The sequence below is a fragment of the Lutra lutra genome, chromosome 12, assembly GCF_902655055.1.
Source record: "Lutra lutra chromosome 12, mLutLut1.2, whole genome shotgun sequence".
Taxonomy (NCBI): domain Eukaryota; kingdom Metazoa; phylum Chordata; class Mammalia; order Carnivora; family Mustelidae; genus Lutra; species Lutra lutra.
In genome coordinates, this window is record NC_062289.1 from 87,161,286 (window position 1) to 87,175,202 (window position 13,917).

Below are 13,917 nucleotides of genomic sequence, written 5' to 3' on the forward strand. Positions count from 1 at the left end.
ACCTTTTCGAACTTTATCAATTGTGAACTTGTTCGCTTCGTCTTTAATGTCTTCAATGGTGGGAAGATACAGGTCTCTTGGGATACCACCGTTCTCCTCGTAGAGGAATTCAACCGTCTGTCGGGCAATGTCCACCATACCTAAAAAAATATGACCGCACTGGTAACTCTCCGAAGAGTACACGGTCTTCGGATCAACCATAACACTGACTCACACTGAGAACGATGAGTTAAGAGAATCCTTCAAACACCGTCCAGAGAAGTATAGAGCCTTTTGGGGAAGGTAATTATGGGAGTCTAGCAACTTTAAAACACTCGATGCCCTACTTGTCGGAACCCTTCAAATTTCTCCCACAAAAACACAAGCATGTGTGTGTAAAGGTCCACGAGCAGTCCCTGAAGCACCGCTCGGAAATCCCCAAATGGAGACGAGGAAAATATTCAGCAATACAGAATGGTTAAAAATCAGGGGACGTTATTATGCAGTCATTTAATTTCCTAAGTAGAGGACAAACGGAGGGTAAGAAGTGAGGGAAGGTTTGCTTCTTACTTTGTACATTTTTGTACTGTGCGATTTTTACAGCAATCCCATGTTGCTTAAGACAGACAGAGCTCCACCAACTTCTCCTACCCAGCACTGGAACTGGCTGTGTTCTTCCTTCCCAAGGGAGAACACATCGTTACGTTCACCAGCAGCAACCACTATTAATTAATAAATGCAGTCAACACACGGCCCTGAAGAGACGGCCCTGCGGGGCACATGGGGAGGTGGGCTACAACGTCTCCACCTGCCAGTGCGGCCGTAGCTCCCATGCTGCATGGGTTCAGACACGGGGGCGGCCACAGGCGCTGGCACGCAGGCTGATGGCCTGCACGCCCGTCTCCCACTCCTTTACATGCTGGCCTTGCTGGAGGGAAAAGGCACAGCAATTTTCAGAGCATACTTTAGGAGGAGGAGGCTGCAATTAGAGAAGGATGCCTGGAGAAGGAACTGTCAGAGAGAACAGAGGTGTGGTCTGATATTGGAAGATGATGGAAAAATAATCTTGCAACATTTTCCAAAGGAACGGGGGACAGGAGAACAAATCCTCTGCTGTCGACCCAGCAGGAATCCAGGGACACGGGAAGGATGCCAAGTTCAACCACGCTCAGGACAGGGGTGGGGTCAGTAATCTTCCTCGGGGACTGGACAACAGGAGGCTGCTCTACCTCACGGGGGTGGCCCTTTGGGGACCACGAGCCATCCCCCAGCTTCCTTTTCACCTCTGCCATGGCTACAATGAAGATTATATTCAAAAGGTAAATGTTTTAGGTTTAAATTAATTTGGTTCATATGACCAGTCACAGCACACGGACGATTCCTAGCGAATGCCTTGGCAAGAGGCCACATTAGAGGCTGGAGGCCCGTCTGGGGGACTCATCGGTCTCCCTCTGGTCCAGGGCCACTTTTGGATGATCAGATTTTCTGCTGTGCTGTCTATACCTTCCCCTAACCACACTGGGAGCAGAAAAAGAGGAGGCACCCTTGGCCACAGATGCTCTGGCACCAAAGGGGAAAAGAGAAGAAATCCTAATGTAAGCAGAACCTGTATCAAAATAAAGGCAAAGCAACCAACGATCACATACAAGGGCTTTCCACCTGCACACTGTAAATTCTCTCCCCCACTTTCTTACTCTCTCCAAAGCGGTAAGAAGCAGCAGCCCCCCTGAAAACAGTGCTTTATGGTTCTCAGTGGAAGCCAGATTCAGCCCGTCAGCTCGCGATCTCCACTCAAATAGCAGGTTGTCACAGAAGCCACTCGAGACTGGCCCGGCCGAGCTACACACATGCCGGACCCTGATCTACCGTGCAGCCCCGACCACAGGTCGCCTGCCATGGCCCACTGGGTGTTTCCCTCGCCGGGGGCCCGTCGCCCAGGAGGCAGGCTGACTGCAGGGACAGGTAAGTGGATGAACGGTTGGCTCAGCACATGCCACCGAATCGAAGGCCTCCCGAAGCTGAAGCCTGCGCTGCGTGGGAGCCTGGAGGCGGGAGGCAGTGCACCTGCCATTGCATTAAGTGAGAGTCGTTAGAACCTGAGAGAAGGTCTGTCCTACCCTCCAACAAAGCGCACGAGGGCATTTCCTCTCAGAGGCTGAAAACAGATGGGGAAGAGCAAACTCTCTATCTCTGGGATCTACTACATTGAATCGTGTTGCTCCTTTGCTTACCACCTCCCAGTGGCTTCCCATCTTGCAGAGAATAAAATCCAAAGTCCTCACGCGCCCAACGCTTTTCCCTGCCCCTTGCCTCGTGCGCTCCCACAAAGGGTCTTCCTAATGTCGTTCCCTCTGTCTCAAACTCAAGAGTAGAGAAGATTTACTACTTATCTGCCCCAGAACTGGGCTGGCAGCTGAACCCGGGCTCTGGTAAGAGCAGGAAGCAATCCCGCCATGTCACGGGAGGTGTGGCTATGCCCACAGGTTAAGTTTAAACAAGATCATTTCACTGTCATACGCCTCAGCTTCGGGGATAGAAAGCATGAAAGTAAATAAGTAAAAATCAAACCATACATTCACACATGCTGATTCAGTCCTGGTGCCAACATGGGAGAAAAGTAATCACTGGATATCTGGGACTTGGCATATTAATTGGCCAAAAAACGAAGGTCTAGTGGGGGCTTTCCTTTTTATTTGGTCCTAAGCTCAGGACAAGCTCAAAGAGGAGCAAGGCTGCTGACATAGCACAAACATGAGAAACTTCTTACACACATCCCTGAGGCCCCACGTTTGGGGGGAAAAAGCGGGTGTTTCACAAGATGAGAAAAATCCTCAAAACAGAAATTAGCTACCTGCACTCAAGACTCACGAATAGTTCACTGTCTGGGGTCAAACTTCACATTGTTCTTTGCTAGAGAAACTATGCTCATGGGAGAAAAATACCACCATCGTTGCCACAGTGACATCTAGAACCATATTAACTGAACATTTACTCTGTGCCAGGCACTGCTCCTAGGAGCTTTACCCGTGTTAAAGCACTTATTTCTCTTATCCATAAAGGTGGTCACCACCATCACCGATTTCCGTGTTAAAGGGGAGGAAAGCCCAGCATGCTTCAGTAACTGTCCTGAGGTCAGACAGATAGCAAATAGCATAGCCGTAACTTGAGAGCCCAAATTATTAACCCCCAGGCCATCCAACCTCCCAGCACAACCATTTCAGCAGCCCATCAACCCAAACACGGAGTTAAGCTGACAGGCAAAGAAATGGCTGGCAATGGAAGCCGAAGAGCACAGAACTCAGGAAAGGACAGGTAGAGGACAAGGTTAGGTCTGGCCTGACGTTAGACGAGCCCCTCTTTCCTGATTTATGTCTGAGTCTCATCTAAGCACAGCTCAAGTCATGATGTAGCTCACAAGGAAAGCATAAAGCACCAGACCTAGTTGTAAAGCACCCTTGATCTGGTCCAGGCCGGACTTCCGCTCTGCTTCATTGCGGAAGCGTCTTCGGATAGTAGGGAACACCTTGGTCTCCCAGGCTTTCACCAGTAGGGCGTAGTGGTCCTCCTGGAAGAGAAGGCAAAGGCATGAACAGAGAAGCACCTCGTGTGGGTGTCAGCCCTTCCCTGACCTACTCCCCGGCCAGCAGCAGAATCTTGCCCTCAGATGCCAGGGCGGGCAACAGCCCCAACTGTGGCAAGCCCTTCCTTTCCCTCTGAAGCCAAGTAAGCCCTCCACACGGTCCCTGACCCAGTGCTGAATCACTAGCACGGTACTCCATTTCTCCCACACCCAGATCGGTACTGGGCCTAAGAGCTTAGCAGGTACTGCTACTGATATGTGGCTTCAAAGATGAATGTTCCAGAGCTACCGTTCAAACTCAGGGACATAACTGAATGTGTCACCACTCCAGCCTTGCACCCTCAGATCAAAATCATTCCTGGAGGTTCGTCCGGTCACCAGGGAGCCGCGCGAGCGCTGTGGGCCTTGTACCTGAGGAACGTCGTCATCATCCTCGTCATCACTTTCGTCGTCTGCGATGGGAGGTGGGTGGGGGTCTGGGCCCGAGGTGATGAAATTCTCATAGCTGAGTTCGACTTTATAATGACAGGAGGTGTCACTGTCATATTCTGTAACAGAACACAGTGACAGTGAATTCTAGGCAAGAGCAGGCCAGAAAGATCATGAACTTCTCTCCCCCTTAGACAAACCAGAATCTCCTCATTTGTGAGAAAGACTTCTAGCACTTGAAGGGATTCTGAAGGAGCCATGGAGTAACTAATCATGTATCACGAATCCTGATTCCAAAAATCATTTCTATGGATAGAATTCATGCCATTCAGAGAAAAATTTGGCAAGTTCTTCATCAGGAAAAAGAAATAAACAGAGTCTTAAAACAGTCTGCAAACCAGGCCAGTTACAGTCTGCACACACCTTTAGATCAGGAAGCCTGGTTTTATTTGATTATGAAATTTGCCAAATAATCAGGAGAGCTTTTTCAGTGTGCACTAACACCTACCACCTGGATTCCATAATTAGTATTTTATCAGTCTTTGATGACCTCAGTTGTTTTTTTTAATGACCTCAGTTCTAAAACAACTTAAATAATTAATGTTTTAAAAATAGAGGCAGCCACAAAATTCTGGGGCTTTTAGCCATCTTATAAAAAGTGGATAGTCTTTCTGGCTTGCATTTCCATGTGGCGATGCTCTGCCGGCACTGAGGAATGGCAGGTTTCCTGGATGTGGGGAAATGTACCTTCTAGTAAGCGAAAGTACAGTGACCCCATCTCCTGCTCCCCGTTTTCTTTCACTGGGCCCACTAGAGCGAGCCCAGGTTGGCTGGGTTGTGAATCAGCAGTGCCCCCATTCCCAGGAAGCAGTGGGGGCTCCGGGAGGTGGCGACTTACGCTGCTGAGCCGTGGCCACTGCGGCAATGCGGCACGGCGGCCCGTGAGTGCCCGGGTCAGACGCAATACTGGTGCCGGCGTCGTTGTCGCTATCAGATGCCATGGCGAAGGGCAGGGCCTCAAAGTTAGCGCTGATCTCCTCGGCCAGATCGGTGCACAGGTCGGCGGCATTGCGGTGGGCCTGCCCTTCAGCATAGGCGAATGGACGGGAGCCAAAGTTAGCTCGAGTCTTGGTGTTCTGGGAAGGAGAGCAAATAAAAGATTTGAAAGGGGTTAGGTTTGTTTAGTTATTTAACACTACAAGACGAATGTCACCCAACATCAAACCAGAGGAAGGGCCCCAGCTCTGCGAGAGCATATGGAACGAGACAGAGGGGTCCGTGTCACTGCGTGCCCTGGGGCGGAGATGGAGCCCTGCACGGGTCACTGCCTCCCCCCACCCCCACTTCACTCTCCCAACCCTATGCTACTCAGACGGTGACCATCCCTGTCCCCAACACTGTTCCTTCCTGCCTGATGCTGCCGCACAAGCTGCTCCCTTCACCGGGGACATGTTTCTCCTCTGATTTTGCCAAGTTAAGGCCAGGTAAGCCAGACCTGGCTCAAGCATTGCTTCTTCGAGGTAGTGGGGACATGGTCAGATTGGCTTCCATAAAGCCTATGATCTGCAATCATACCACGATGGTTAATTTCACTGTCAGTGTGGCCAGGGGATGCTAGACTAAACATTACTATGGGGTGTGTCTACGAGGGTGCCTCCGGGTGAGATGAGCATTTGAGTGTGGGTTCAGTAGAGTACACATCGCCCTCCCCAGCGTGGTTGAGCACCACCCAAATTCCTAAGGAGAACTCGTTTTCCTTCCCAGTAAGATTAACCTGCCTTTTTCTGAATGTGAACCACAGGCCACATCCCACCAGAGACGTCTTCGAGATACGGGGACAGGCGCTGCCCACAGTATGTGAAGTACACCCGGCCCTTGGCTGGCTGCCCCGGAGGAGGGGGGGTCCCCTCGGTTCTCTCCCAGCCAATTCCTGCCACGTCACCTACAGCAGAGAACGGGAAGGAGACATCTTGTTTTCCCTTTCACTGATTATTAAAGAAACTTCCAAACTGCAACCAGCATGATGAGGCCACATATCGACTATCTTTATTTATGCCACTAATTACATCTGAAAAAGGTCTGAAGTTATGTATTGCACTTGAGTAAATACAAAGTAACATAACTGAAATAATTTTAAAAAGAGAATGCAAACTATTCACAAGAAAATGCCTACTGTCTAAGTTATGCATTAAATGTAGCCTTTATTTTCCTGGCAGCCAAGACAAAAAGGGAAAACACTGGGTAGGATTTTTTTTTTTTTTTAAATAGAGAAATAGAAGTTTTCCCCTTTTGACACACAGAAAATTACTTATGGCACAAAGATAAAAAGGTAGTATTTTCTCGGTAAGTTTGTGGAAGATTTAGAAATGGTCTTAATACTATAAAACCCAACCCACAAAGTAAGCTAGAGGTACATAGTTAAGTCACTTTCTGTCCCACCTGCTACTTATATGTTTAAGGCATTTTTGTGGGAAGCGAAGACAAGCCAAGGTGCTTTCAGATGAGGAACTGAATAGGATAGAGCTCAGAGACCCAGAGGAGAGCGCCCAGCACATCGGCGCTCCCACGCTGGCTGCTCCAGGCACGCTGCTCGCATGCGGGGCCATATGATTAGTCTCTCAGTGTGAACTCTTCACGAAGTGCATGGAGTTCTACGATTCTGCTTTTGATTACAGTCTCCTATGTTCCACATACCACTAGGATGGGCTTCCCAAAGCCTGGGGACTTATCACCGTTTCTCATGGCATCTCCAGGGCCCAGAGAAGTACCCGGCACATGGGAGATGCCCAGCAAGTATGTACTGATGAACGGACACCAGGAGTGTTGGCACAGAGGCTAAGATGCTGCTGTAAAAAGTGAGTTCTTGATTCCTACCCAGACACATTTCTCTAGGAAGAGGGGGGCATGTTTGCCTGAGGTCCCGTGCAAAACTTTCTCAAACAGCAAATTGTGACTGTTTTGTGCTGGAAACACTTAAGTCCTCAGCTGAAATGTCCCAGTTTTGCTCCAGAAAATGCGAGAGCAGTAACTCCCAGGAAATTAACTCTAAGTCATAACTTGACCACTGCACTCCCTGGAAGGTGTAATTTAACAAGCAGCTCCCTAAGTGAAGTGATGGCAAAATCATCCCCAGCCAGCTGCGCAAGGTGACCTGATGGATCGGGTGACTTATTATTCCCCATGTGAGCAGCCCAGACCATCTACCATGTAGGACAAGTTCAGCTTCCTAAGAAACGATGCGAGAATGTACTGTCTGAAACTACGTAGCCAACACGTCTGGGGGCTTCTAATGGCAAGAGGACGATGCCTACACTTTGCTCCTCTGCTAGAGCAGGAAGGACAGATCCCAGTTCACCCATACAGAGAAAGATACTTACTTGGAGGCTAAAAAGAAGAGGGAGAAGGATTTTTATTGTTGTTTTAACTGAATCAACGGTCTATGTGACTCAAACTTCTGGGCAGATGTGTCGAAGCAGGACCAGATGTTTAGGCCCCCAAGAACAAAGTGTACAGCACGTTAGCTATGGATAACGCATTCTGCAAGTTCTTCAGGGCTGGTGATAAACTTTTTTTTTTTTTTAACCTATTTATGTGCTCATCAGTGAAAAGCTGAGAAAAGACTCAACTTCAAAGGAAGCAAAAATCTCAGGTTTTTCTAAGGATGCAGGAACGGAAGCACTTGGGACTCCTACCTTACCAAATGGAGGCTCTTATAATGACCTCCGGAAAGGAGCGGTTTGGTGTAAACTAGCAGACAGCAATGACAAGTGCTTGGCTTTCACTAAAAGACAAATTGCCCATTTCCAGTTGCCAAGTTTCTTTACTTTTAACCTATTTAGACAAAATCTGGGAACAAGAGAAATACACAGGGTATTTTAAAAAAAATAAAAATAAAAATAAAAAAGCTCCCACCGCACTCACCAGGAGACAGAGTCACGTCCAAGCGCACGCTCTTCCACTGTAATAAACTGGAACCATTGTAGTGCACGGCTCGGCCATTGCTAGGAAAGCGAGCAAAGCAAAGTCAAAGCCAAGGCTGACTGGACAACACAGAGGCAGTTAAGTAGTGAACAGGATGAGGGGTTTCGGTAGCACAAGAGTAATGACCAGAGCAACCCTAAGAGCTATTCTCTTTGCCTCAACTTGAGTATATTTCCAACTGGTATTTTATACGGTTTTGGAGGTTGAGACTATAATATTATTTTAGTATTAAAACACCCACACCCACTACTTTTTTTTTTTTTTAAGCAACAGCAATAGTAGCCACTTACTTATGGAAAAGACAAGTTCCCACTGGATTAGTCCAAGCCCCATCTCGTTTCTCTGCTTCTGTAGCAAAGCCAAAGGAAACGATTGGTCCCGTGTCGTCATCAGTATCTCCATAGGAAACAATTTCAATTTCCCAGTAAAAAGATGGGGCCTGAGGAAACACCAGAAGCGGGCAGGCAATCAGGGGGCTCCAGCTGAGCCCTTGAAATTTGCTTTTTCTTTCAAAGATGAAGGAAATAGGCAAGAGATCGTGTGATTTCTCACCTGAACAGGCAGTGGTGAGGTGGCATAGATAAATGTGCCCCGGGGCAGACCACCCCCAGCGCTGGGGTCAGCCAGGAAGGTGACGGAAGTAAGGTGCGATGAGAACATGCAGGCTCGGACGGGCGGGAACACTCGTGAGGGGCTCCAAGTGATCTCTTTGGGCTACAATGGGGGAAAAATGCCTCATTGAGTACGACTGCAAACAAAATTCCTTTAACCTCTCAAAGAAGAAAAATTTTTATCTAATGGTATTATAATATAGGTTCATCTTTTAAGCATAGACCTTGTTTTTACAAAGGAAACTGTATTTAAAAAGGCAGTCTAGGGGCACTTAGGTGGCTCAGTTGGTTAAGCATTTGCCTTTGGCTCAGGTCATGATTCCAGGGTCCTGGGATTGGTCCCCGTGTTGTTCTCTTTGCTCAGCAGAGAGCCTGCTTCTCCCTCTCCCACTCCCCCTGGCTGTGTTTCCTCTCTTGCCATTTCTCTCTCTGTTAAATAAATAAATAAAATCTTAAAAAAAGGAAAGAAAGAAACTGGAGATGATGCAGATACGCAACAAGAAAAGCCCGAGTGGGGAAACTGAGGCACAAGGGTACACTGGACCATTAAGTTTCTACTGATTGACATGGAAAGGCAGTCATCAGGGCGCCTGGGTAGCTCAGTGGGTTAAAGCCTCTGCCTTCAGCTCAGGTCATGATCCCAGGGTCCTGGGATCGAGCCCCTCACAGGGCTCTCTGCTCAGCAGGGACCCTGCTTCCTCCTCTCTCTCCGCCTGCCTCTCTGCCTACTTGTAATCTCTGTCTGTCAAATAAATAAATAAACAAAAGCTTCATAAAAAAAAAGGCAGTCATCATCTGTGGAGGCAGAAAAACTAGATGCAAAACAGTATGAACAGCAGAGATTTGTTGTCATGCAAAAAATACAGGGATCCATCATGCTGTTACACTGACAACGCTAATGGAGATGCTGACATTTCAGGGGACATTTTGTCTTTTATATATATTTTTAATTTTGAAATAGTTTCAAACCTATAGAAAAATTGTTAAGAAAATGGCAATTTTTGTACACTCGTACATAGATGCACCAATTTTTTGAGATACAAATTACATAACATACAATCCCCCCATTTAAAGTGTGTAATTCAATGGTTTTTAGTGAATGCAGCATTGTGCAACCATCACCACCATCAAATTTTAGAGTGTTTTTGTCCCTCTTAAGTCCCTACCTGTTAGCGGTCACTCCTCATTCCCTGCATCCCTGCAAGTCTCTGGCAAGGACCCATCTGCCTTCTGTCTCTAGAGCTGTCTGTTCTGGACATTTCAAATACAAGAGAACCCACAATACACGGTCTTTTGCACCTGGTTACTTTCACTCTGTGTAATTTCAGGGTTTATCCATATTGTGGCACGGATCACTACTTCATCACTTTTTTTTTTTTTTTACTTTTTGTTTTTTACTTCCTCACTTTTTAAGGCTGAATAACATCCCATTTTACAGAGATATGCACTCATTTGATGCAGCTATCCATTAGGGAGGTAAGCATCTTGGTTGTATCCGCTTTGGGGCTATTACAAATAAGCTGCTAAGAACATTTACAGAGGTGCCAATTCGGAACACTTTGCCACTTTTGCTTTCTAATCAACTCTCAGTCTCTATGTATACTTTTATCATTATAACTTATATCATTATCATTAATATGGACTATAGATCTAAAATTTTTTTTTAAAGATTTTTTTTTTAAAGATTTTATTTATTTATTTGACAGAGAGAGATCACAAGTAGAGAGGCAGACAGAGAGAGAGAGAGAGAGGGAAGCAGGCTCCCTGATGAGCAGAGAGCCCGATGCGGGACTCAATCCCAGGACTCTGAGATCACGACCTGAGCCGAAGGCAGCGGCCTAACCCACTGAGCCACCCAGGCGCCCTAAAGATTTTCTTTATATGACACTGTGAGAGAGGGAACACAAGCAGGGGGAATGGGAGAGGGAGAAGCTGGCTTCCCTGCTGATCAGGGAGCCCGATATGGGGCTCAATCCCAAGACCCTGGGATCACAACCTGAGCCGAAGGCAGACGCCCAACAACTGAGCCACCCAGGCGCCCCTAGATCTAAAATTTTCTAAGTTTTTTCTGTTACTGATAACGTGAGAAATTATTTACAAATTAATGAGTTCTGCCCCTTTGCTGTGATCTTTCATTACTCAGAATGTCACATCGATGTGCTCCGACATTCAGAGACGATAGCGCATCAGCACAGAGCATGCACCTTCCGATGGCTTTGCAAACGCTCATTCTAAAGGGCACTCGGGGGCCAGCGGCCTTCTTTAATGCGGCGTCCTGCAGCGGGGCTCACCTGTCTCCGGTCGGCCTGCAGCGGCGGCGGTGGCGGCCGAGCGCAGTCCCGGTAGAGCATCCGCAGCCGCTCACACTGCATCTCCACCACCGCCAGTCGCTCTCCTGGAGGGGAGCACACGGAACACGTGAATGTTTAGTCCCACACCCGCCAAGAGAGCTCCAGCTCTTCTGGAGTAGGGTCAAAACAATTAAATGCTTTTGGAGATTATGCAAATTCTTTAAAAAAAAAAAATAAACGCCAGTAGCCTGAGATAGCTTTGTCTACTACACAGAGCAGCGTGGCAACGTGGGCAAGAGCGTGAGCTCTGACGTGGGGCTACCTGGACCCAGGACCTGGCTTCCTTACCCGGCCTTTACCGTCTCACTCTAGTACGGGAGTAACAATAGGACCTGAGCCTCACAAGGTTGCGAGGAGATGAAGTAACATGAGTGGGGTTTGTAGTTAAGTCCCTAGCACAGGACGAACACTCAATAAAATGGAAGCTCATCACTGAAACGGATTTTTAAAACATCTACTATCTATTTAACATCTCCTAGGAGCAAGGCACAGTGCTAGGTGCTGGAGAATACAAAGATACGTGAGCCAAAGCTCCCACCCTGGGAGGACAGAGGAGACGTGTACGTGCAATGACACGTCGCAGACGCTCGCAGTACGGGGCTGCGGTATGCGATAGGATCCAAGTACAAACACTTCACTCCGGGATCCAGAGAGGCTTTGTAAAGACAGACTCAAATTAGAGCTTAGAAAATACAGGGTTTCAGTAAGCAGAGAAAGAAGGGAATTCCAGGCGGTTTGGCAAAAGGAGAAAAGGTCTAGGAGAGTCAAGAGTCAGAGTCCTTAGGAGTACCTCAATCAACACACAAAAATCAATTCAAAATGGATCAAAGACCTGAAAAAAACTTACAGTTAAAACTATAAAACCCTTAGAAGACAATAATGGTTAAATTTTCATGACTTTGAATTAGGCCATGGTTTCTTAGATAGGACACCGAAAGTATATGCAATAAAAGAAAAAAGAAAGAAACTGGACTTCACCAAAATGAAAAACATTTGTGTTTCAAAGGATACTATGGAGGAAGTGAAAACACAACCCACAGGATGGGAGAAAAGATTTATTTATGTGCTACCTGGTCAGAGACTAGTACAGCTAAAATTACACAGACTCTTAAAATTGGGGTGTCTGAGTGGCTCAGTCAGTTAAGCGTTAACTCTCGGTTTCGGCTCAGGTCAGGATTTCAGGGTGATGGGGTCAGGCTGTGTGTCGGGCTCCACACTGAGCATGGAGTCTGCTTGAGATTCTCTCTCCCCCTCTGCCAATCCCCCTGCTCATGCACACACAGTCTCTAAATAAATAAATAAATAAAATCTTTTAAAAAATTGTAAGAGCCAATTATAAGAGTTGGGGCTCCTGGAGTCCCAGGATCGGGTCCCGCATTGGGCTCCCTGCTCAGTGGGGAGTCTGCTTCTCCCTCTGATCCTCCCCGCTCCTGTGCTCTCTCAAATAAATAAGTAAAATCCTGAAACAAATAACTCTTACAATGTGGGGAGTCCGCTTCTCCCTCTCACCTTCTCCCCTCTCATGCTCTCTCTTATGCTCTCTCAAATAAATAAATAAAATCTTTAAAAAAACAAAACAGTCTGAATATGACCTAAAACAGGGAAGCTGGAAAGGAGAGCTGACTCCAGAGGAAATAAGGACTTTAGTCTTAAATGTGGGGTATTCGTGAGGCTGGGAGTCCTAAGAGAAAGGTCCGGGGGGCCTGGCTAGCCAGGGAGGGACCACCCACAGAAGCAGCTATGGAAAGCACAGGGGAGGGCAGAGTGCAAAGAAGGTGGGTCAGCAAAGCTTAGTGCAGTTTCTTCAGGTGAGGTCTGGACCCTTCTGAGCACAATAGTCCAGGCTCATCTTCAAGTGATTCTGACTTTTGGGTGGAGCTGGGAAAGCATTTTAAACATGCTTCCGAGGGGTTCCTACGAACTTGCAAAGTCTGAAAAGAACCTCTGGCTCAGGGAATGTGTATATTTAGGAAGTAGGCAGGAGAAAAAAACAGCTGGACCAGAGAGATTCTGGCTTCTGTAAGAACATAAAGCTGGGAATTTTTCTGGTTTCTACAGGCCTTTTCTTCAGATTAAAATCTGTTTCCTATGCTATTTCAACCAAGGGATTCAGTGAACTTCGCAGAAATATTTCTTCATGGGAAAAAGCTCTTTGGCATACTGCTTATCTTCCTAGACCAAATGGAAATGAGATATTCTTTTCCCTGGATTAGAGAAGCTATAAAATTGAGTTAGGAGTAAGTCAACATTATAATGCCCAGTCTTCTGCTTAATTCATCCCAGAGGAAGTAAAATAATGGAAGAAATTCACTGAATTTTTTTTTTCATTTTAGAGAATCAAGTGTATTAATTATTATGGGTAAATTTCACATTTTCACACATTAAATAAAAAGTCTTGATGCATTCAAAAATAAAAATCAAAGAACTTTCTCTTCTACCCATCACCTTGAATCACTTATTAAACAGCTTTGCTTCTAAGCAAAGTCCAGGACTCTTTTGTGGGCTCTAAGAATTCACTGCTGTGTTACAACGTAATCCAGAAGCAGGGCTGGTTGGTTGTTGGTGATTGTTCACAGGTAAAGGACTGAGAAGCCAGCAAACTTTGACATGTGCTTTAAACTTCAAAGGACTTTCTGGTAACCTATTAAGTGACTTATTAAGGACTGTTAACAGAAAACACTATTTTAGGATATAAATTGATGTGTATAAGCTCACAGTCTTCTCTTTTGTGCAATTAATCAACACTTCCCACACATTTCTATCCAACTCTTTGTGACCGCAGAGTTCTTTTCCATTAGGGAAGATGGGTTAGGTGGGTTATTATTAAAACCATTTGAGGCCACTGCTCCAAACACTACGATTCCTAGCTTGTACATTAAGTACTAAAGTTAATTTCACAGTTTAAGACTCCTTTATTCAATAAAATGTATAAAAAGGATACTCAGAAAGAGTCCTAAAAAAGGTGAGTGATCGGGGCGCCTGGGTG

General features: G+C 46.5%; 1 protein-coding gene across 8 annotated transcripts in view; it reads right to left on the reverse strand.

Moving 5' to 3' along the window:
• Nucleotides 1-13,917, reverse strand: part of HECTD4 (HECT domain E3 ubiquitin protein ligase 4) — a 187,197-nt gene that overhangs the window by 39,373 nt on the left and 133,907 nt on the right. For all 8 annotated transcript variants that reach the window (XM_047696835.1, XM_047696832.1, XM_047696829.1 and 5 more), the window contains 9 exons: nucleotides 10,872-10,975; nucleotides 8,522-8,683; nucleotides 8,260-8,408; nucleotides 7,910-7,989; nucleotides 5,767-5,930; nucleotides 4,887-5,124; nucleotides 3,971-4,107; nucleotides 3,418-3,544; nucleotides 3-140 (listed from right to left, as the gene is read on the reverse strand). In XM_047696835.1, the coding sequence (XP_047552791.1) occupies nucleotides 3-140; nucleotides 3,418-3,544; nucleotides 3,971-4,107; nucleotides 4,887-5,124; nucleotides 5,767-5,930; nucleotides 7,910-7,989; nucleotides 8,260-8,408; nucleotides 8,522-8,683; nucleotides 10,872-10,975 (1,299 nt within the window). The remainder of the gene's footprint in view (nucleotides 1-2; nucleotides 141-3,417; nucleotides 3,545-3,970; nucleotides 4,108-4,886; nucleotides 5,125-5,766; nucleotides 5,931-7,909; nucleotides 7,990-8,259; nucleotides 8,409-8,521; nucleotides 8,684-10,871; nucleotides 10,976-13,917) is intronic.